Source organism: Schistocerca serialis, chromosome 3 (assembly GCF_023864345.2).
Source record: "Schistocerca serialis cubense isolate TAMUIC-IGC-003099 chromosome 3, iqSchSeri2.2, whole genome shotgun sequence".
Lineage (NCBI taxonomy): Eukaryota > Metazoa > Arthropoda > Insecta > Orthoptera > Acrididae > Schistocerca > Schistocerca serialis.
In genome coordinates, this window is record NC_064640.1 from 45,898,705 (window position 1) to 45,923,478 (window position 24,774).

At 38.6% G+C, this 24,774-nt stretch overlaps 1 protein-coding gene across 5 annotated transcripts in view; it reads left to right on the top strand.

Moving 5' to 3' along the window:
• LOC126469697 (WD repeat-containing protein 7) overlaps positions 1–24,774 on the top strand; it is a 385,995-nt gene that overhangs the window by 107,604 nt on the left and 253,617 nt on the right. For all 5 annotated transcript variants that reach the window (XM_050096866.1, XM_050096868.1, XM_050096869.1 and 2 more), the window contains one exon: positions 4,928–5,099. In XM_050096866.1, coding sequence (XP_049952823.1) covers positions 4,928–5,099 — 172 coding nt within the window. The remainder of the gene's footprint in view (positions 1–4,927; positions 5,100–24,774) is intronic.

Here is a 24,774-nt window from a genome sequence, read left to right on the forward strand (position 1 = left end):
CCAGTTACCAGGATGGTCTCACCATCTCTAATACAGAATGAGGAAAAGATTACTGGCTGCATGCCATGGTATTTGCCCAAAATCTGCCTTATCTTATTCTGTATATGAGGAGTATAGTGAACCAGGGAATTGTTCAGTCTTCATCGAATTCTGGTTCTCTAAATTTACCAAGCAGGTGTTTGCTAGAATAATCTTTCCTTTCTTCCAAAGGTTCCCTTCTAAATGCTCTTGGCATCTCATTTAGTTTGTTCTATGGACTTCATTGATGTGTTGTTGACCCTAGCAGCATGTATGCTGGCGTACCTACTCAATAAGAATTGCAAACACTGGAGTTCTATTTAGGACAGCACTACCATCTTATATGCAGTTTCCTCTACAAAATCGCTTAGTATTAGTCCACTACACGAACCTGACAATGGAATGGTCCAATTTGGTGTATCGAAACCTACACTGAAATTTTTCATACAAGAAATGCTCTGTCAAAATTTTAGCTGCTAAGGTGCACTGCATGTGCTAAAGAAAATGTTAAACTTTGTCATATTTTACTGCACGAAGAACAACATATAACAGTGGTTTGTACAGCCCTTCCTCCCTAGTATGCGAAACAGCAAATGAACACACCCAGCCACGACAAGAGTGTGTAGCGTCCCGTAGCGCGAAGTTCAAAGTGCGCACACACACAAATTTTAGCATGTAAACCATACCAAAAATGTATCAAATCATTAATTCTTTTGAATAAGTTGGAGTTGATATTGACAGCTAAACTGTTACAGGTGTAACTGTTATGCAAATGACTAGCAGAGAAAAGAAAATCAAGTCAGTCTGTGATGATACATCATAAAGGGCTTCCATCAACTGGGACTTTAATTTGTTGACATCAAATATTTTACAAAAATTCCTGTAGCACAGTTCTTACGATAATTTTTTATTAATGTATGCTTTGCTAACAATTAAACACTTCCTTGTTTATTCCCCATAGTTCTCACAAAAATGTATTGGATGATGAAAACAAACATTTTGCTTCCACCAGGCACACCTCATGAAAGAAGTATTAATGCAGTTGGGAACTTCAGAGACGTACTAGTTGTATTTAGACATAACTGGAATGGAGTAATAAATGGTCATGACCATTGTTCCGCTTATTGTGCTGAGTACCGGACATACTTGATCAAATTTGTAAAATTTAGTGATGCAAACTGCCACTGCAGAAATGACTGAAGTACAGCAATACTGATCCGCTGATAAACCTAAAATGGCAAAGAACTGTTAGAAATTATATTGCCTGAGAATTTTCTTCCTTTTCTGTATAATTTTCTGAATTTGTTTAACCAGGTCGAAGCAACCTGGAGATTTTCATCTCACTTGTAATTCAGAGGACCTAGTCTCATAGATTTCCCTCAGTAATGGTGCATTGAATCTTTTCAATAGTTTTTCTTTCACAATTTTGCAAGTTTCATTTCAGTGCATATTTCGCACTTCGTGTAAATCTGTCTTCCACCTATACAATTCATGTTCAGATTTTATGATGCAAAACCGGCTTTGCACACTGCTTTAGTCTAAGCACTTTCTTCCTCTGTTCAACCAAAAACTTTACAGCCTTTTCTTTGTCATTCATTTTCTTTGGGGTAGGAAGGATATTTCGCACTTCGTGTAAATCTGTCTTCCACCTATACAATTCATGTTCAGATTTTATGATGCAAAACCGGCTTTGCACACTGCTTTAGTCTAAGCACTTTCTTCCTCTGTTCAACCAAAAACTTTACAGCCTTTTCTTTGTCATTCATTTTCTTTGGGGTAGGAAGGATATTTCGCACTTCGTGTAAATCTGTCTTCCACCTATACAATTCATGTTCAGATTTTATGATGCAAAACCGGCTTTGCACACTGCTTTAGTCTAAGCACTTTCTTCCTCTGTTCAACCAAAAACTTTACAGCCTTTTCTTTGTCATTCATTTTCTTTGGGGTAGGAAGGTACTCTTTTTGTTCTGAACTTTAATGAGCACAACAATCATCATTTGAACCACAATTCATGGACTTGTCTGAGTTATTTCCTGTTTCTTCCACTGTTTCTACAATTTCTAAAGAAATGTTGACATCATACCAGCTCTTATTCAGGAATTGAATAAATACTCTATCTGGATAATTGCCAGGTCCACACTTAACTTGGTCTTGATGAAGTGCAACAAGATCAACTCTCCAGTTATAGTTTTAGAAAGGATTTCTAATGGCTGTTTATTGGAGTGTCACTAGCACATGATGGTTTTTACCCATGATCTAGCCAAGGGTACAATGTTCATTGCTGTGTTATCTTCCCTCATTGTTATAAAGTCCCAACTATCGAGCCACCTCTTAGTGTACTATGCAGAGCTGCAGGAGGTGAAGAAAGCACTGGAGTAGATGATATTCTTGTTGGAGAGAAGTTGCTGTCTCCACAGGCTCTCTTAGTGCTCTACAGGCAATCCAGCATATGTATCCAGCAGACAGGGTAGTCGAGATGGTTCAGGATACTACACACCTGTAATGGCAGAAAAAGGAGATGGCCATCTGTGGGGTACCTAGACAAATTGGAATTGAGGGGAATGAGAAAGCTGACATAGCAGCTAAAGTGAGAGCAGCTAAATTGGCCTGTCAGAAAAAACATCACAGTTCATCATAATGCCCCCACCCCAACCTATTGTGCCATGGATAGCAAAGAGAGTGATGGCTGAGAGGGAAAGACAGTGTCAAGAAATCACCACCAAGAAGCTGCAGTCAGTCAAACCAACTATTCAGCCATGGCGCTCTTCCTTTCAGACTCAGAGAAGGGACGGAATGGTTGTCACTTGCCTTCGCATGGGTCACTGCTGGTGGACACATGCCCCTATCTCTTGTGGAATGAAGATCCACCCGAATGCAGTTTTTGTGATCTCACATTCGGACGATCCTTTCTTTTAACATTGTATTTCTTGTATGCTGATATTGGGGAAGCCTTTTATCTACTGAGGGACTTACCCTTAATTTTAGGCAATCACGAGACTATATCAAGAAAACTGTTGACATTTTGTATGCTATTAAGACTCCTGCCCAGTTTAATTGGATGAAAACATTAAATTTCTAATAAAACACACCGAAAAACCAAGAAATTTTACTAATATTTGATTATTGGGAACATAATTCATCAGCAGTCAATGTTAGTGCCAAGTGTTTCAGTTAATCTAAATAATTTCATAAATAAAGCATTAAAATTTATTTTGAAGAAGTCAACAAATTTTGTGAAATGATTTATCTAAAAGAAAAAAATAAAATAGATTAGGGAAACATTTGATGCACCTCAGTTGCTGTAATAGATTTAGATCATCATTCAAAGGCATGTCAAATGTTTCTATAATCTGTTATAATTCCTACTTTTAGACAAATCATTTCACAAAACATTTGACTGATTTCCTTTTTCCATATGAACTTCTTGACACTTCATTTACATAGCTAGCAGCAGCTGTTAGTGAAATATTTAAATGTTCCCACAACTCAGATTTTTTTCTTATTCGTCCTGATTACTTTCAAGTAATTAACTTTTTTTCTTCAAAACTAGAACTCACGCTGGTGAATTTGATACCCCATTTATTCAATTCCCACTCTTCATTTGGCTATGAAAATTCGGGCAAAAACCCAGTGCATCGTTTTTATAGGGAGTCTCGTTTCCACTCTGCCCAAAAATTTGACCAAAATATTTCAACTATTATTCATAGATGAAATACATGCCTCTTTTTGTGCTATCAATTGCAGAAAATCTGTTCCACCAGATATAAAATCCAAAATCTTGAGAATTACGAGTGTCATCATTCTGATGATATCAACTTTAAATACAATTTCAATATGTTGGCTACATTTCATATGCAGATATGTATGACCTAAAAGAGCTGTACGCAGTGTGTCTGCGGTGCGTTTTCACCTCTGCAAACTCTTAAAAATGTTTGCAGTCATTTACTTAGTTCGTGCAGCCCAGTAACTATAACAAATAATGAAAAGAAATTATCGAGTGAAGGTATCAGTCTGAAAGATTTTTTTCTTAAACTCAGATGATAAAAATTTCATAGCAGTCAGCTTGTCCACTCTAGCGCTTCACTGAGATGACTCATAGCTGTCGCTATCCATATTCTGCGTGCTGCAACAACAAGATTCAAACTCGTTTGATTTCAAACATCACCATTTATGCCAGATGACCATCAATGGTGTGGATGTTGCCAAACTAGGGCACTTCTGTAGCTATACCTGCAGTCATATTTTGTCACCTGAAGCTGTCGTGTAATGTCGGTTGTGTGTGTTGCTCCCTTAGGGCATACCCATATGGCACTTTCCCAGCATTGCACATGGAACTATAAAAATGTTGTTAACAAGGTTCCATGAATGATATAGCCTTAAAATTTGCACACTTCTCATGTTTTTAACATATTTGCCCAAACAGTTGTGAAAATGAAAAGCACTCTGATAGCCAATTTACCAGGCTGTCAGTTGAAAGTGCACCATATGAATTCAATCTGTATGTGCCTTAAAGTTCTTCATGTATGACAGTACCAGAGCAAGTCACACCAAGTTTTGAGATGTTTTACCAGATTGTCACTGTGCAATAATTAAGGCAGGAAATGCATTGGATGGTGACATTTCTTATTGTAAATTGTTGAAATGTCAGATATTACGAATGACTTTTTAGGCCATATCATTGATTTTGCCATATTTGCTGTAGTCCACAAACTTTATTATAATTTAATGCAACCAAATATTTAATATTAATTATTGTTTAAAATTAATTGGACTGGTCATAGTATGACTTGGTCGTATTAAACATAACAGCTATTTGTATGTTCTGGTATTGGACTATGTCTAAAGTTAGGCTGTCAGTGCAAAATTACTCTACGGAAGTTCTATTTTTAATTGTAATTGTGTTTTGCAGCTGCTTTCTTGCCCTCCAGCTCTACGTTACCATGTGATTCATCGACAAGGCCGGACTCTCAAGCTCTTAGTGCGTGGTGATTCAGAGGGTTCAGTAGTAGTGTGGTCTGTTCCAGATGTAACAGATGGGCAGCTATTACAGATAAAGCAAGAAGAATTTGACAAGCCACCAGGTATTTCATAATTTTTTTTCTTGATGCTGTTATCTAAGTCCTACTTTATTGTAGTCCTCTTGTCTGTAGTAGTGTATTGTGTTTTAGTGTGGTTTAATGGGTTTTGCATCCTTCTGTATTTTGTAGAAGATGGTTATCAAACAGTCTGTTACCTACAGTACAGGCCCTCCATTCAGAATCAGTCTTTTTAGCTATTCACTTGTGTTAACTGCTTTTATTTTGTTTCCATAACTCTTCAGTTTTCATGTCTACATCTACATCTACGTGATTACTCTGCTATTCACAATAAAGTGCCTGGCAGAGGATTCAATGAACCACCTTCATGCCGTCTCTCTACCGTTCCACTCCCGAATGGCACACGGGAAAAACGAGCATTTAAATTTTTCCGTGCGAGCCCTGATTTCTCTTATTTTATCGTGATGATCATTTCTCTCTATGCAGGTGGACGCCAACAGAATGTTTTCGCAATCGGAGGAGAAAACTGGTGATTGAAATTTCATGAGAAGATCCCGTTGCAACCAAAAAACGGTTTTGTTTTAATGTTTGCCACTCCAATTCACGTATCATGTCTGTGACGCTATCTCCCCTGCCCTTCTTTGTACTTTTTCGATGTCATCCGTCAGTCCCATCTGATGCGGATCCCACACTGCACAGCAGTACTCCAGAATAGGGCAGACAAGCATAGTGTAAGCAGTCTCTTTGGTAGACCTGTTGCACCTTCTAAGTGTTCTGCCAATGAATCGCAGACTTTGGTTTGCTCTACCCACAATATTATCTATGTGATCGTTCCAATTTAGGTTATTTGTAATTGTAATCCCTAAGTATTCAGTTGAATTCACAGCTCTCAGATTTGTGTGACTTATCGCATAATCGAAATTTAGCTGATTTCTTTTAGTACTCATGTGAATAACTTCGCACTTTTCTTTATTCAGGGTCAATTGCCACTTTTCGAACCATACAGATATCTTATCTAAATCATTTTACAAGTCATTTTGATCATTTGATTATTTTACAAGACGGTAAATGACAGCATCATCTACAAACAATCTAAGATGGCTGCTCAGATTGCCTCCTATGTCGTTAATATAGATCAGGAACAATAGAGGGCCTATAACACTTCCTTGGGGAACGCTGGATATTACTTCTGTTTTACTCGATGACTTTCCGTCTACTACTACGAACTGTGACCTTTCTGACAGGAAATCGCGAATGCAGTCGCACAACTGAGGCGATATTCCGTAGGCACACAGTTTGATTAGAAGATGCTTATGAGGAACGGTGTCGAAAGCGTTCTGGAAATCTAAAAATACGGAATCAGTTTGACATCCCCTGTCAATAGCACTTATTACTTCATGATTATAAAGAGCTAGTTGTTTCACAAGAACGATATTTTCTGAATCCGTGCTGACTATATGTCAATAAATCGTTTTCTTCAAGGTACTTCATAATGTTCAAATACAGTATATGTTCTAAAACCCTACAGCAAATCGACGTTAGTGATATAAGCCTGTAATTCAGCGGATTACTCCTACTTCCCTTTTTGGGTATTGGTGTGACTTGAGTAATTTTGCAGTCTTTAGGTACGTACCTTTCTGTGAGCGAGTGGTTGTATATAATTGCTAAATACGGAGCTATTTTATCAGCATACTCTGAGAGGAACTTGACTAGTATACAATCTGGACCAGAGGCCTTGCCTTTATTAAGTGATTTAAGCTGCTTTGTTACACCGAGGATATCTACTTCTATGCTTCTCATATTGGCAGTTGTTAGAATTCAGGAATATTTACTTCGTCTTCTTTGGTGAAGGAGTTTCGGAAAACTGTGTTTAATAACTCTGCTTTAGTGGCACTGTCATCAGTGACTTCACCATTGTTATCGCGCAGTGAAGGTATTGATTGTGTCTTGCCACTGGTGTGCTTTATGTATGACCTGAATCTCTTTGGGTTTTCTGCCAGATTTCGAGGCAGAATTTCGTTGTGAAAATTATTAAAAGCATCTCGCATTGAAATACATGCCATATTTCGAACTTCTGTAAAACTTTGCCAATCTTGGGGATTTTGCGTTCTTTTAAAATTGGCTTGATTTTTTTCATTGCTTCTGCAACAACGATCTGACCCGTTTTGTGTACCATGGGGGATCAGTACCATCACTTATTAATTTATGTGGTATATATCTCTCAATTGCTGTTGATACTATCTCTTTGAAAACATTCCACAACTTTTCTACACTTACATGATCAGATCAGAAGGAGTGAAGACTAGGACATGGAATACAAAATTCACCAACTATTTTCCAATAATCTAGAAATTCGCCAAAAAAAATTGTGGTTTTTGTGAAATGGTGAAAAGAAGGGCACATTTGACACTTCTTTACAAACACTGTTTTCTAGTAAAGCTTCAAAACCAGTCTCATTTGAACAACATGCTTTAAGTTGACCCAGGACAGTGGGCCTAATGTCCAACATGGACTAACGATGTTACTTAGATTGAGGCAAACTAGCCAGAAAAACCTCTCTGCGAATATAGTTTCAAATATGACTTCTTATATCTCATTGATTAAAGGCATTGATAAACATGAAACTTTGGACACAACTACTTAGCAACATAAGGTTTCCTAATATAAAATATCATTCATGTACTGCTTTCTAAAGTTCTAGAAAATCAGTTCAAACTTTACTTTTTCATAAAATTTGCAAAAATAGATCACATTCATTTTGCTTTTAGAACATTTGTTTTCCATAATTGATTTCAGACTAATCAAATTTGGAAAGAGCGTCATGTTTTATTTTCCTATGAGCACTAACAATACCAGAAAATGACAGAGAAATTTGACGGCTACATTGCAGCAATCTGTTGTTCTTGTTTCATTGCATGTGGTTTCTGTTTTATCTCACTATATTGCATTGGTCCATGTTGACATTGTGCCTACCAGTTGAAGAACATGAACCTACAACCCCACTGCCACAGGGGTGGTATCCAATAGCTATGCTATACCAGCCCAGGTGGGTTTATTCATCTGGGTTCCCAAGCATGTAATATGATTTGTTAATTTCGATTCGAAAGCCTTGTGGTGGTACCAGCCTGCTTACAAAGCCATTTGCTAAGTACTTTATCTCCGATTCTCAAGTCTGTAGGAGTATCTAACATAGGCAGCAAGCAAAAAGTAATATTGATTTTTAACTTCGCAAGATTGCAGTTTACATTTTTCGTAATTTTTGAACCACTTTCTGCCGATCATTTTCTGGAAATTGATACTTTGTGTTGTATACTGATACTGAACGAACAGTGTGTGGAAATGAGGTGTTGTTCTGGTGCGCAACAAGCATCCTGTCTTTCGGACTAATAAAATGAATGAGCTGTGTCTTGAGGGTGCATAAATTCCATCAGAGAAGTTAACAGTAAAAATTGAAATTGTTGTTTGCTTGCCGCCTATTTGAGATACTCCTACAGATTTGGGAACTGGAGATAATGTACTTAACAAATGGCTTTGTAAGGAAACTGGTACCACCACAAGGTTTAGAACCTACATTAAGAAATCAAATTACACACTTGAGAACATGGATGAAGAAACCCACCTGTGGCTGGTATTGCACAGCTATTGGGCAAGAACCGTATGGCGATGGGTTGCCAGTTGTTCTTGACCCAGTAGTGACAGTGTCACCATGGACCCATGCTATTTCGTTGGATATTTCTTGTCAATTTAAAAATAAAATCCATATGCAAGAAAACGTGGGTAGCATGGTGCTGCAATGTAGCCTGTTAACCATGGTACGTTCCCTCAAATTTCCCGTCGTTTTCAGGTATTGTTAGTGCATATTGGAAAATTGAATGTGATGTTCTGAATACTTCAAAATATGCTCTTCCAAATGTGATTAGTGTGAAATCAGTTATGGAAAACGGATTTTTTTAAAAGCAGATTGAATGGGATTCATTTTTGTAATTTTAGCAAAAGTCAAGTTTCAGCTGATTTTGTAGAAATTTAGAAATCAGTAATGTGAATGAGGATTCATACTGGAAAACCTTATGTTACTAAGTTGTTGCTGTCCAAAGTTAAAGCTTTATTTACAGTGTGTTAGCTCAAGTTGGAAATTAAACTGACTGCTCTGGTGTGGGGGGTCTTAAAACATGTTGTTCCATATGACTGGTTTTGAAGCTTTACTAGAAAATAGTGTTTGCAAAATAAGTGTCAAATATACCATGTTTCTCAACTTTCCACAAAAATTATCTTTTCAACAAATTTTTACATTACTGGAAAATAGTAGATGAATGAAATTTTGTGTTCCACATCCTTGTGCTACTGACTGCATATCAAGTTTCATCTTCAGCATGTGTTTACCCTACCAGACATAAGAATCAGAAGTTAAAATTTTTTTCTGCCATGATTTTCACACCGAACTTTTTTACACCCTTTTTTTTTTTTTTTTTTTTTTTTTTTTTTTTTTTTTTTTTTTTTTTCAAATTATCTAGCATTGTTAGCCTGCATTGGATAATCAAATACACTTTCTTTGACAGTTAAAGCCATGATCTTCCTAATGAGCTCAGTTTGGAAAGTTTTATAGAGCACAGTTTTTTGCAAAATCAGATCAAAAATGCCTTAATTTTTATCTTTTTACAAAATTTACAGTTTTGCAGTTCATTCATTGAATATTGGAAAGTAATACATAAATGAAACTTCTTATTTGAGAGCAATGTGTTTTTTAGATAACTATATCTCAAGTTTAATGTTCTTCGTACCTCTAAGCAGAAAGACCATTCTTAATAAAAACATTTTAATTTAATTAAATTTGTCTTGGTCTATAAAAAGTTATGTATCATTGTGCTGCTTTCGTGTACCTGCCTGAGTATGAATTCAGTAACTTGATGTCAAATTGAAAGAAGCAAGTAGTACTTCAAGGTCATTCTTTCTATGAGACACTTTCAGAAAATGTACATTGTAATCACCATAAACAATAAATTGCTTCCCTCTGTTTCACAGATAACATAACAAAGAATGCAAGTTTTTCAGAAATAGCAGAAAATTTCGCAATGGTGACTTATACACCACTACAATTAAAAAGTACTATTACTTAGTTTAAGCTCACAGGCGCATGCTTTTATACGTTGCTCTACACAAAAGTTTTTAGTTTCTAGATTTTTCTCTCTGTGATAAATTTGAACATTTGTGGCAACTCCTGCTCTCTTCATAGTGTCTCTACTTACATGAGCTTACAGCTTATAGCCGCCTGCATTTACCTTTTCCATATCTTCGACTGTATGATGTTCAGACAGGTAGAGTGCCCCCGTCTCACCCTCAGTTTCTAAATCTTCAAAAAAAACAAGAAGCTCATCTACTTCGTTTTTTAATTCCCTGATATTCTGATGATGCAATATACTAACTTTATTTTTCACCATATATCTATGAGAATCTTGTGATATTTTCACATCTCTAGTACCTGCCTGTCTCAGCATTTCTTTAAGCTTAATTTCATTCAGTATTGAATCATTGGACACAGATCTTAGCCTAAAAAAGAGGTGCTCCCACGAGTTTGAGCAGCCCCCTCCCCCACCCCCGCCTTAAAGATTTTGCCATTACCCCGGCCAATTTACCCTTCCTTTTCCTACTGCCATGCAGACCATGCCTTGTGAAGTCCCACCTACCAATAGTATGTACAGGAATCAAACCCATGCCTGACAAAGTAGCCACCTGAAGAACTGATAAAGCTCCATATTGACCCCCCTGACAGAGCTGTTCAGCTTAGAGACTGCTGGTGTTTCACCACCAGCAAGAGATGATGGACTACACTTCATCGCGTCTCATCCGCCCTGATGCTGCCCACTCCGACCGAGGGCCCTCCCCACAGGCATCACCCAGCTGCAGCGAAGGCCACCTGGCAGGATGGCCATTGCCGGGAGTCCCTATGCCCCAGGGGGGTGGGCATCTACCCCTTGGCATACGTAGGGAATTAATGGCACAGGCATGAGCAGAGCGATCCCTGTGTGGTCAGGGGGCTTCAACCAACAGGGTATGTGGCGGCCCCACCACAACAGACTGGCTACCGTGCTGGATATCAGATGCAAAGAAGTCCATGGTCATCGTTGACGCAGAATTGGCACTGCATAGTGCATGGTGGAAAACGCACCCAGGAAGGCATCCTCACCCAAGAGATGGAGACTGGGCAGGACTGCAACGCAACGATGAGAAAGTGGGGTGAAGATCTCAATGCACGATGTATACGATGAACCTTGGAAGATGCCCTTCCCCATTTGGCTCGCTCTTCGGAAAAATTTTGAGGAATGGGGGTCAAACTCTACGCGACAGGGGACAGCCACAAAGGCTGAAATGTGTGGAACTCCTTTTGGTCGCCTCATACGACAGGCAGGAATACCACAGGCCTATTCTTAGGGGCGTAAAAGGAAATTTACTCTGAAAGTAATGCTTTTCAAACAACCATCACAATATTTTCCCAAAACCGCACAAAAGTGCTGAAACATGTATGGGTGAAACAAAACAGAAAAAAAAATGTCTTGATAACGCAGAACTTCTCATCCTATTTTCGTAGCAAGCACGGACATAACAAGAAGAAGTGCACCACAAGATGATTAATCCGAAGACCTGTTAGAAACTGGTTCAGTAGTTGCCGGATAACAGGTGTCACCGTGCTTGTGCAGCTACGATGATGCAGGAAGCCTATATGTTCATTCTTGTAAAGCATTAAAAAATCTGACACTGTCATAAAAGAAACAAGACATTAGAGGATATTCCAAGAGCGTCAGAATATCATGAACCATGCTAAAATGCTTAATTCAAGTGCACATTCGTGTGCCCAGATTTGGATATAAATTTTCTTGGAGTACTAGTACTGTATTATCTAGTGTTTTGTTCTTTATTACGGCATAATGCCATACGTGCTAGAAGATGAAAACGAACAGTTGAAACTATTCAATAGTGTGGAATTAAACCCTTTGTTTAAAATAAATTGACTCTCTCAGCAGAAGAAATTAATAAAAGCCAAATTTTTTTTGGCAAACCAACAAAAATAACTTCAATGTTCTGCAAGGTGATTAATACTTGATTGTCACAAAGGTGAAAATAAAATAAAATCTGAAACTAATAACATATTTTAGTCTTCCCTAATTATGTGAATGTATTTTAATTCACTTGATAGCTCCCGGCCACAGAAATCTGTTTTGTTTTCATTTGACGTGAGAGCAATAAACAAAGAGGAAACAGCATAATCACCAAACATAAACATGGGTCAAGTGGAGACTAGCCACCTCCCCACTACAACTCTGACTGCTCTGCAGTTCAGCCCCGGACCTATGATATTTCCGAACCAGGGAAATAGTGGCACCCCCCCCCCCCCACCCCCATCCCTCAAGCGTTTGAGGTAAGATGCCAAAAATTTAAAAAAAAATCGACTTTTCAAAAATATGTTCATTTTGTAGTGCACATCTTTCTGAAGAGTCTGATACATAAAACAAGTGTGTTCAAGGAAATGTAAGACATGTCATTTGGTTTTAAATGTGCCAAAGTGCAGTGCCAGGCATCTTCACACAGCATTCTTCTATCACACGTCAATATATTTTGTTCTGTGGAATTCTAACTTGTAATATTTTGTAATGGATGCCATCAAACTATATTCAGGACAGTGGAAATTAAAACAGCCTCTCCCGCTCCCAGTCGGCCGGTTTAACATCCTGCCCCTTGTTCCCTTCTTTCCCTCCCCCTCCCCCTCCCCCTTCCCCTCCCCCTCCCCTCCCCCTCCTTGCATTCCTTATTGCCTATTAGCTTATAACTTCTTGTTTTGTGTGACATAAAATTAAATGTATAATACATAAAGGTAGAGACAAGCAAGACGGTACACATTTCTTCAATCCTAAAGTCCTAGCATTTTTTTCTTTCTAATATTGCTACAGCTTTACATGTGCTTTCCTTTCTGGGAAAGAATTCATTAACTCATCAAAGTTTGTCAAATGTTTTGCTACATGAAAAAACGAAATGATGATGTCTAATACTGAAAAAGCTGTCAATACAAGTAGTACTCAAGACTGGTGTGGTTTCTTGAACTGATTACATGTATTTTGTCACTATCTGATAGATAAAATGGAACAGGCCTGCCTAATATGGCAGCGATTTTAAACACACACCAAATAAATAAGACTGTTTTGGCACAAATGGTCATTTTTATAACAAGACAGAATATAATTCATGAAGTACCAATATCAAATGCCTATTAGGCCTCCTACAAGCAAAAGGTTTTATGTTATGAAATAGTTTCACATTTCATTCATACGCTCCAGCTTCTGAAGCATGGAATCGAAAAGTAGTAGTACGAAATTTTTATATGAATTTGGAATCATCATATTCTTCCATAATTTGTGTGATGTCCTCATGTCTTCTCCTTCCTTATTCTAACAAACCAATCTTGTCATCACTAATTCTGTAACTATTCCAGCCAGTGTCAAAACTTATTCTCTGGTTAACTTCACTGACCCTGCCAAAATCACCGGTTTAGTTATCCCGCATTTATTCTCCAGTTAGGCGTTATTACGTGTTCATACAACGCGTTTTCTGCACTACTCACAGAATAGAACTTCGGTGGCTGCTAGCTGGGGACTGTACAACTGGCCCTTATTACAAGTGTAGCAGTATGGCCAAAAATTTTCTGTCAGAATTTCATTTTCTTGGACACACAGAGAAGGTAATATGTAAGCTTTCTTACCTGTTATTTCCTGTTAGTCATTTATTTCCAATCTGGTGATCAGAATCTATGCATTAGGCTAGTAATAACAACAGTGCTGGTTCATTCGCAAACCCTGTCAACCACAAACAGCAATGGCCTTCAGCCATTTGGCTTTATTCCTCTCAGCTCACTGAGCCCCGTCCCCTTTTGTCTGTGGAAAAGTTTATTTCTAGATGCGACGGGGATTCCCCTGTGAGAGACATAGTGTACACTATGCATGCATTCAAAAATCAACTTATGATTCATTCAGAAATCAACTTAGAATTTGTTCAAAAACCAACAGGGATGCATTTCAAAATCATATGAATAACCGATAGAACAACATGTGCTGGATGCTAGGTGCTTTGTGAAACAATGCCCCCCCCCCCCCCCTCCCCCCCCCCCGCCCCTCCGTGAAATTGCTGCACGAGGTAGATACCCGGGTTTGCCCCCCACCCCCTACATCAAGGCCTGTTGCACATGTGTGAATTTGGCAGCTTAGACACGCCAGTAAATTTTTTCCTGGTATCATCTGGCTGCTTGCTGCTATTGCTTATACAGCTAACTGCCACACCTCTGTAGCCAGAAGTGGGAGAAGGTACTACTCATACGCAACTCAACTGCACATGTGCGTGAGCTCACTCGCAACTGCTCAAACAAATCTAATGTAAACAGTTGTGACATCTTCCTCATCAAAGGCAATTTGTTGTTATGAAGCATTGCAATGTCTTCCTAAAGCCTTTGATACATTTTGCTGGTGGCAGACACGTATGACCACTGTGTTTTGTTGTTGTATATGACGCATTTCCTTTGCCATTTAAGTTTTTTTAATCTCATTCATATTTTCTTGTTGCAGTATTATTCTGCAGCAACGAGATAAAGTACTATCCTTTGTTAGGGTATTGGTTCTTTATCAGTCAAAGTTACAAAAGTTTAACTGAAAACTAAAACAATGTAAAATTCCCAGAATTCTAAAAAATTCCAAAGTTTTCCCCTGTTTTCTCCTGGATGGAAAAATTCCCACGTTTCTCCTGGTTCTCCCAGTTGTCCCAGGTCGTATACGTCCTGTAGGTAGTAGCCATGGAAGAGGTGTGGCCACATCTTGCAGGAAAAAGTAGGTGATAGGTACCAGGTCACAAGTTCTTTCAAGCCCAGTGCACGTCTTAGCCAAGTGATAAGAGGATGTAGGATCACTGAGCAAGGATTTTACAAAGCAGAATCATATTGTAATAGTGGATGGAGCAGGAAACAGTATTGATAGGGATCAGGGCTACAATATTGAATGTGACCTGGTAAAAATAGGATCTGCAATGAACCATATAAATGTGGGCTTGATTTTTGTTTTCAAGAGGTATGATCAGGCCATACTATGGACGATGAAAAAACAAAAATACTGTCAATCCTCCTCCTTCTGGGACTGCATTACTAAAGAGACCATCGAAATCCGACTGCAGGACGATCTTATTAATAAAAGACAGTGACCTTCAACTTAGTCAGGCTTGGAACCCTGCAGTCAGCCTGGAGAGAAAGGTGCCGTCCCAGAGATCGAGGACCGCCCCCAACGGTGGCAGCAGGGAGACTGCAGACCCCAGTTCAGACCCAGGGTCCGCTTCCCCCACCACCTCCAGTAGCTGCCGCACTGGCGTCACCGAAGACACCAGGAGAGGAACAGTGGAGGGGGTAATGGCTAGTATACAGGGTGTTACAAAAAGGTACGGCCAAACTTTCAGGAAACATTCCTCACACACAAAGAAAGAAAATATGTTATGTGGACATGTGTCCGGAAACGCTTACTTTCCATGTTAAAGCTCATTTTATTACTTCTCTTCAAATCACATTAATCATGGAATGGAAACACACAGCAACAGAACATACCAGTGTGACTTCAAACACTTTATTACAGGAAATGTTCAAAATGTTCTCTGTTAGCGAGGATACATGCATCCACCCTCCGTCGCATGGAATCCCTGATGCGCTGATGCAGCCCTGGAGAATGGCGTATTGTATCACAGCCATCCACAATACAAGCACGAAGAGTCTCTACATTTGGTACCGGGGTTGCGTAGACAAGAGCTTTCAAATGCCCCCATAAATGAAAGTCAAGAGGGTTGAGGTCAGGAGAGCGTGGAGGCCATGGAATTGGTCTGCCTCTACCAATCCATCGGTCACCGAATCTGTTGTTGAGAAGCGTTCGAACACTTTGACTGAAATGTGCAGGAGCTTCATCGTGCATGAACCACATGTTGTGTCGTACTTGCAAAGGCACATGTTCTAGCAACACAGGTAGAGTATCCCTTATGAAATCGTGATAACGTGCTCCATTGAGCGTAGGTGGAAGAACATGGGGCCCAATCAAGACATCACCAACAATGCCTGCCCAAACGTTCACAGAAAATCTGTGTTGATGACGTGATTGCACAATTTGATTATGAAAATTTACAATTTGATCACGTTGGAATGAAGCCTCATCCGTAAAGAGAACATTTGCACTGAAATGAGGATTGACACATTGTTGGATGAACCATTGGCAGGAGTGTACCCATGGAGGCCAATCAGCTGCTGATAGTGCCTGCACACGCTGTACATGGTACGGAAACAACTGGTTCTCCCGTAGCACTCTCCATACAGTGACGTGTTCAACGTTACCTTGTACAGCAGCAACTTCTCTGACGCTGACATTAGGGTTATCATCAACTGCATGAAGAATTGCCTCGTCCATTGCAAGTGTCCTCGTCGTTCTAGGTCTTCCCCAGTCGCGAGTCATAGGCTGGAATGTTCCATGCTCCCTAAGATACTGATCAATTGCTTCGAACGTCTTCCTGTCGAGACACCTTCGTTCTGGAAATCTGTCTCAATACAAACATACCACGCCATGGCTATTGCCCCGTGCTAATCCATACATCAGATGGGCATCTGCCAACTCCGCATTTGTAAACATTGCACTGACTGCAAAACCACGTTCGTGATGAACACTAACCTGTTGATGCTACGTACTGATATGCTTGATGCTAGTACTGTAGAGCAATGAGTCGCATGTCAACACAAGCACCGAAGTCAACATTACCTTCCTTCAATTGGGCCAACTGGCGGTGAATCGAGGAAGTACAGTACATACTGACGAAACTAAAATGAGCTCTAACATGGAAATTAAGCGTTTCTGGACACATGTCCACATAACATCTTTTCTTTATTTGTTATTTGTGTGTGAGGAATGTTTCGTGAAAGTTTGGCCGTACCTTTTTGTAACACCCTGTATATAGGGTGCCGAGAGGAACAGCTTAGCATTCGTCAGGAACCACCTGAAGATGGCAGCGTGTACGTCTGCCGAAATATTGTGGAGAAATTACGACGCTACCCGGTCGGATACCCAAAAACCTGTTTAAATTGGAAATACGCCGCAAAAACTTCAGATCGCATAAAAGTGTTCCTGTTATCTGAGTATGGATTTTTTTTTCCTTGGGTGGGGGGGTTGTTGAAATGCTCAAGTAATAGCAGAATAAATCAGATTACATACTGCACCTGGTTATTATAGTACTTATAGAAAAAAGTGTAACCATTGGTAATGAATAACTTTCATGCCCAGATCAGACATGTGGCAGTTATAACGAAGAGCACATTCAAAGTTATTGCCAGACTTTCCAGGGCTGTTTGAGTCTTCATACTTTTCGTCAGTTCAAAGACATTTGTGTTCCTAGTATATTTTTTGTTGTCAGAGAGATGTTAAGGACATGTAAATTATTTGATTGTGTTGTGAGTTGCGATAGAGTCCTCATTGTGACATTACTTCTGCACCAGTGTGTGTGTGTGCGTGTGTGTGTGTGTGTGTGTGTGTGTGCGCGTGTGTGTGTGTGTGTGTGTGCGTGTGTGTGTGAGAGAGAGAGAGAGAGAGAGAGAGAGAGAGAGAGAGAGAGAGAGAGAGAGAGAGAGTGTTTGAGTGTAACTAAGGAGATAGGATACATTTTCTTTTATAAGCGTAGTGTGTTAGGTAGTTCGGTGTTATTTGGCCTGTGACAAATACTTTTGCAGTGTTGTATTATGTTTGAGTTGTTACGGGAGATTGTCGAAATTGAGAAATGGGGGTGAGTTACTCTATGAGCTGGGGTGTACTCTACTACTGAATATCACTGAAGGATTCTCACTCACTCATTGGTCATACCGGACTCGAGAATCCATTACCGCAGCAACGTATTTTCACCATCTTTCCCTGTCTTGGGCTATTTCCTTCCATTCACCTTCAATACCTTGGCTCCTCAAATCAGCCTTCACATTGTCCTCCCATATACGCCTTGGTCTCCCCGCAGGACGTTTTCCCTCTAAGTGGCCTACCAGTAATCTGCGCACTGCCCTGTCCTCATCCATTTGAGCTACGTGACCTGCCCATCGCAGCCTACGTGATTTAATAATACTGATTATGTCAGGGCTTGAATAGAGTTTGTGAACCTCTTCATTATGCAGTTTTCATCACTCTCCGCTAATGTCATCCCTTTTTGCTCCGAAAATTTTCCTCAAAATTTTGTTTTCAAATACTCGAAATGGCTTTTCATTTTGCACAGTGAGAGACCAAGTCTCATTTCCATACAGCATAACTGGTAGAATAATAGTTTTGTGTATTCTAATCTTTAAGTTCCTAGACAATATCTGCAATGAAAGTACTCTGTTCAGTGAGAAGTAGCATGCATTTCCCGCCCGTAATCTCTTCTTCAGTTCGGATTCAATCTCATTTCTCGAAGTGATGTCCATGCCTAGATACTTAAATGTGTTCACTTTTTCAAACTGCATGTCTCCAACTCTTAACATTTCCTGATCTACTGCTGTTGGCATTCTAGTAGTAACCAGGTACTGAAGGACTACAAAGATGAAACTTTCCCATCTGATTGGCAGATCAATATTTGTTGTTGTGAAGAGATTTTTGATTTAGTGCACATCAGTTGTGCACAGTCCGAAGTATAAGCCATCACTGCTGTACTTCTTGCTGGCCAAATATTACTGATGAAATTTTCTTATACTAGTAGGTTTCAAATTACCTTCAGATCAAGTGTTTCCACATAAATGTGTGATAGTGTCATCTGTTGCTGAGGTATTTTTCCCCTTACTCTAATACAACCAGTAAAATACAAGTTTCGCTATCTTACAAGTAGAAGCACAATTCCAATTGCCCATAATTATTTTATTTGACTGCTGTGGCATTTTCCCTCTCCTGAAATGAAATCCAGAATTTCACTGTCTTAGTGTTGTGCATCACGTCTAAAAATCATGCTTGATATATAACATTACGAAAGCTATCAGCTATCAGGAACACTACACAGATGGCTGAAGCAGTGAATTTGGTGTAGTGCTGTTCAAGAGCTCCGTAAGACTATTTAAACAGTGCGGTTATAAATTTGATATTTATTTCTTTTACTTTACAGAGCTTAATCCTTGAAATTATGATTAAATTTTACATGGAAACTGATCTTATAGTTTTTAAAAAAAAAAAGAAAAAAAAAGAAAAAAAGAAAAAAGACTTTACATTAATTCAATAAATTATCATTCACTGCAAATTATTAGCAAAGAATTCATTACTGATTGGTGTTTGACGCGCCAGGGATCTTCAGTTGTTTGTAGACACAAGTCTGACATTAATAACAGTGTTTGCATCTTGTGAAGATCTGCATACCCCTTCAGTTCTTTATGTTGCCTGTGATTTGCTCCATGTAACGTCAATAGATGATTTACAGTGGAGTGCACTGCTAGAGGATGTGAAATTTTGGTTTGGTGTAACATTCCTTTGAAGAGAATTTTGTGAAGCAGTGTGATGCATTTACAATGCCTTGCATTTTGAAAGGTAACAGGTTATTTTTCTTACAATTTAAAAGCTAATTTGGACTGCACGATTAACTGTTATGTCATTAGATAGAATCGGTATAAGTATGTTGCCTTTTGAGCTTTGCAGTGTAATTTTCAATAACTTAAAGTCAAAATACTCACAAATTTTATGTGCATCTATAGGTAGGAACATGTATTGTCAGTTCGTTTAATTTACTAACAATCAAGTAACAAAAGACACCAAATGTACTGTAATTATAATGTTTTAAACCTGTAACAATTCTGTTTATCATACTGTTAACTTAATGTGCTATTAGCTAACATAACAAGATTTAATTATCTTGTATTTAATGAAACCAGATTGACAATGTAAACAAAGTGTTTATTTGGGCTGCTATAATATATATTGAAATTCTGTTCACACTAAAAATTAATATGCTTATATTTGAAACAGGAAACATGGTAGGAATATTTGGGATAATGTAGTTTCAGTGTAATTGACAAAAATGTAATTAGCACTGTTTATTCGTATCATTTCACTTGTAACCACTGAAAGATGACATTTTTTGTAATTATCAACAACTTCTGTAATTGTGATTAGCGAATACTATACACAACAATACATCAGATGTTAGGAAGAGCATATAAAGCTCATCAGAAATTGTATGAAGGTTCCAGTACAAGCAGCTCTGTGTGATGTAATAAAAGTGTACACCTGAAACGATGACTGACTTTTCATGTATTTTGAGAATCATAGTATTCTCTGGTCCGTCTTCACTTACATACAGGAGAAGTCCTCTACAGTGAAGTGTTGAAATTAACATAAGTTCTGGCAACATTTATTATTTTGAACAAACTGAATTGCACTCATCCAACTTTAAGAACATTTATTTCAGCTACTATTGACAAAATTAATATTTCATAAAGACGTTCACTTTGAATTATTTTCTTTTGACACATTTATCCCCAGTGAGGCAGTTACGCTGCAGTGGGTCATATGAATAGAAAAGAGAATGTTCTCCAGAGAAAATTCTCAGAGCAAAAGAACATTCTCTGCAAAAGTTCTCAATTTTATGTTGTTGTTGCGGTCTTCAGTCCAAAGACCGGTTTGAAGCAGCTCTCCATGCTACTCTATCCTGTATGTGTGTGTCTCTTCATCTCTGAATAAATATTGCAACCTACATCTTTGTGAATCTACTTACTGTATACATCTCTCTCTCTCTCTCTCTCTCTCTCTCTCTCTCTCTCTCTCTCTCTCTACGATTTTACATCCTTCTGAATCTGCATGCTGTATTTATGTCATGGTCTCCCTGTACGATTTTTACCCTCTACCCCCACCCCACACACACTTCCCGCCAGTACTAAATTTGTGATCCCTTGATACTTCAGAATGTGTCCTTCCAAACAATCCCTTCTTCTAATCAGGTTGTACCACAAATTTCTCATCTCTCCAGTTGTGTTCAGTACCATCTCATTTGTTACATGGTCTACCCATGTAATCTTCAGCATTTTTCTGTGGCACTACATTTCGAAAGCTTCTATTCTCTTTTTGTTGAAGCTGTTTATCATCCATGTTTCACTTCCATACATGACTATACTCCAGACAAATACTTTCAGAAAGGACTTACTTACAGTTAAATCTATATTTGATGTTAACAAATTTTGTTCTTCAGAAATGCCTTCCTTGCCATTGTTACTCTACATTTTACATCATCTGTATGTTGGCCTTCCTCAGTTATTTTGCTGCCCAAATAGCTAAACTCGTCCACTACTTTGCATCTCATTTTCTAACCTAATTCCCTTAGCATCACCTGATTTAATTCAACAGCAGTCTAATATCCCTGTTTTACTTCTGTTGATCTTCATCCTATATCCTCCTTTTAAGACAGTGTCCATTCCACTCAAATTCCCCTCCAAGTCCTTTACAGTCTCTGGCAGAATTACAGTGTCATCGGCAAACCTCCAAGTTTTTATTTCTTGTCCGTTGACTTTCATTCCTATTCCAAATTTTTCTTTGCTTTCGTTTACAGCTTGCTCAATGTACAGATTGAATAACATTCGCAATAGGCTACAAACTTGTCTCATTCCCTTCTCAACTACTGCTTCCCTTTCGTGCCCCTTGACTCTGATTACTGCCGTATGGTTTCTGTACAAGTTGTAAATCACTTTTCATTCCCTGTACTTTACCCCTGCTACCTTCAGAATTTCAGAGAGAGTATTCCAATCAAATGCTCTCTGTAAGTCTACGTATACTAAAAACATAGCTTTGCCTTTCCTTAACCTATCTTCTATGATAAGGATCAGTATTTCCTCATGTGTCCCTACATTTCTCCAGAATCCAAAATGATCTTCACTGATGTCGGCTTTGACCAGTTTTTCCATTCTTCTATAAAGATTTTTGTTAGTATCTTGCAACCATGACTTACTAAACTGAGAGTTTGGTAATTTCCACACCTGTCAGCAATTTCTTTTTTTGAAATTGGAATTATTACATATTACATTCTTCTTGGAGTCTGAGGACATTTCACCTGTCTCATACATATGGCTCATCAGATGGAACAGTTTTGTCCTGGCTGGCTCTTATGAGTTAATGAGCATTGCGCTTCCATTTAAATCTGTGGCCGAAAGAGTCAGTATACAGGAATTGTGGAACGAACCCTGTCATCCAGGACTGTGTGCTGCAAAGGGTGCGGATTCACCATGAAATTGGGAAATTCACAGGCGTCTGTTGTCTATTGAGGCCTAAGCACTGTAGTGTGCGAGTGAGACAGACTAGAGCCTACGTCATAGAGAAACCCAGTAGAAGGCTTTTGTGGCCAAGGAGACATAGCAGTGTTAAATATGGTGGACCTAAGATCAGCCATAAAGGGAAACAATTATGAAAACTATTTAATTCTGTAGTAATGCAGGGAATGAAGCCACAGAAATTTTAATCTGCCATCATCCATAAATTTTCATGGTGATCCCAATAAAACTTGAATATTGATCATATCTATAATAGTTTAGGATTTACTGTGAAAGTGAAATTAACAGGTTTTTAACAAAGACCTGAATGCTAAAATCTGAATGCTTTGGTCGAGCTTAACAGTCGACATTCCATATAGAAGCGCATCATTAAAATGACAAGTGTTGTATATATCAACTCTGTATCTTTATTTGTTTGAACGATACAGTAAATTTAAATTATCAGTATTTTCACTTAATCATCAGATCATCATTTCCTCCACACAAAACACATTGAACGATGACAGCATGACACCTTATTGAATCATTAGGTAATAGAATATTTGCTGTAAAGTTTAGTGCATAATAGTTACTTTTGTTCTTTATTTATCAGAAAGCACATTGATGCAAGGCTACTGGCCGTGACATTCAAAGTTAAGAAGGAAATTGTATTAGTTTTATGTAAAAGAATTTAATGTTTATTATGTAATGGATATTATTGTTACTTTATTTAGAACGTGAAAGTGCCAAGCTTTGATTATTTAAATATGTTAAAATGTAAAGTGATGTAGAATAAGCTATAGCCAATCAGATCGATGGCTACAGGAAAAGGAACTGCCCTAGTCAGTTGAGCGAGGATATTCGGCGCGCGGGAAACATGGTCGTGGACGGGCAGAGGGAGTGCTGGTGCAGACGGCAAAGTGGACAGTTTGGCTGGAGACACCAAAGGGTACAGTTCAGATTGAGACGCAAAAGCGGACAGTCAGTCTTTAGCCAGCTAGGAAGTGAAACGACTTAAAAAATCTCACGTTGTGTGGTATCACGGGACTGTCTCTGAGCGGTGAGCAGCTGCGTGCCTGCTGTGAACTCTAACTTTTCCCATAGATAACTTGTATTTTTCAATGAGATTGTGAATGATCAAACTGTGTCAAATGGATATGTGCTCGAGTGTAACGGTAACGCTAAGTATGACTACTTTCGCTATTAGTTTGCTTTGCAAATAAACATTATTTTAACCAAATCACAACTGTGTGGCCTACGTCATTTATGGGTCATTAATTTAGTTCCCAATATTATTATTACTATTATTATATGTTATGTTAACATTGTATTTCGCAAACTTGCCATCAACCAAACAATTTAACCAAAGGGTCACAAGTGTCTAATTTAGGGTGTGTAGTGTGACACGCGCGGTCCAATCCTTAGATGAGTTTGAGCCAAGACATTTCGACGAAGAGGAACTGCATGTGAGCCCAAACATCTTTGGGATGTTAGCTTGCACTCGCCCAAGGCTGTCGGTTGTTCCGATAGAATGTTGTCTACTCCTAGGGCCTTGGTTAGACTTAGATCTTTCGGAGCTCTATCATATCTCCCATCTCATCTTCATCTACGTCCACATCCTTTCTATAAAATTACCTTTAAGTTTATGTCCATTGTATAGACCTTTTATATACTTCTTCCACCTTTCAGGTTTCCCTTCTTTGCTTAGGACTGGTTTCCTCCCTAAGTCCTTGATGTTCAAGCAGCTGCTTCTCTTTTCTCGAAAGGCCTCTTTAATTTTCCTGTAGGTGGTTTTTATCTTTCCCCAAGTGAAAAATGCTTCTAAATACAGACATTTGTCCTCTAGCCATTTTGCACTTCCTGCCAGTCTGACGTTTTAAACGTTTGTATTCCTTTTTGTCTGATCCATTTGCTGCATTTTTATATTTCCTCCTTTTATCAATTAAATTCAATATCACCTATGTTGTCCAAAGATTTCTAGAAGGCCTAGTCTTTTTACCTATTTGATCCTCCACTGCCTTCACTATTTCATCTATTAAAGCTATCCATTCGTCGTTTTTTGTATTCCTTTCCCCTATTATAATCAGCTGTTGCCTATTGCTCCCTCTGAACTCTCAGCGACCTCTAGTTCTTTCAACTTATTCAGGTACCAGCTCCTTAATTTTGTACCTTTTTCCAGTTTTTTCAATCTTAATGTACAGTTTGTGACCAATAAATTGTGGTTGGACTCCACTTCAGCCCCTGGAAATGCTTTGCAATTTAAAACCTGGTTTCCAAATCTCTGTCTTTCCATTGTATAATCAATCTGAAACCTTCCAGTGTCTCAAAGTCTCTTCAACATATACAACCTTCTTTTATTATTCTTAAACAAAGTGTTAGTGCTGATTAAGTTATGCTCTGTGCAAAACTCTACCAGGTGGCTTCCTCTTTCATTCCTTTCAACAT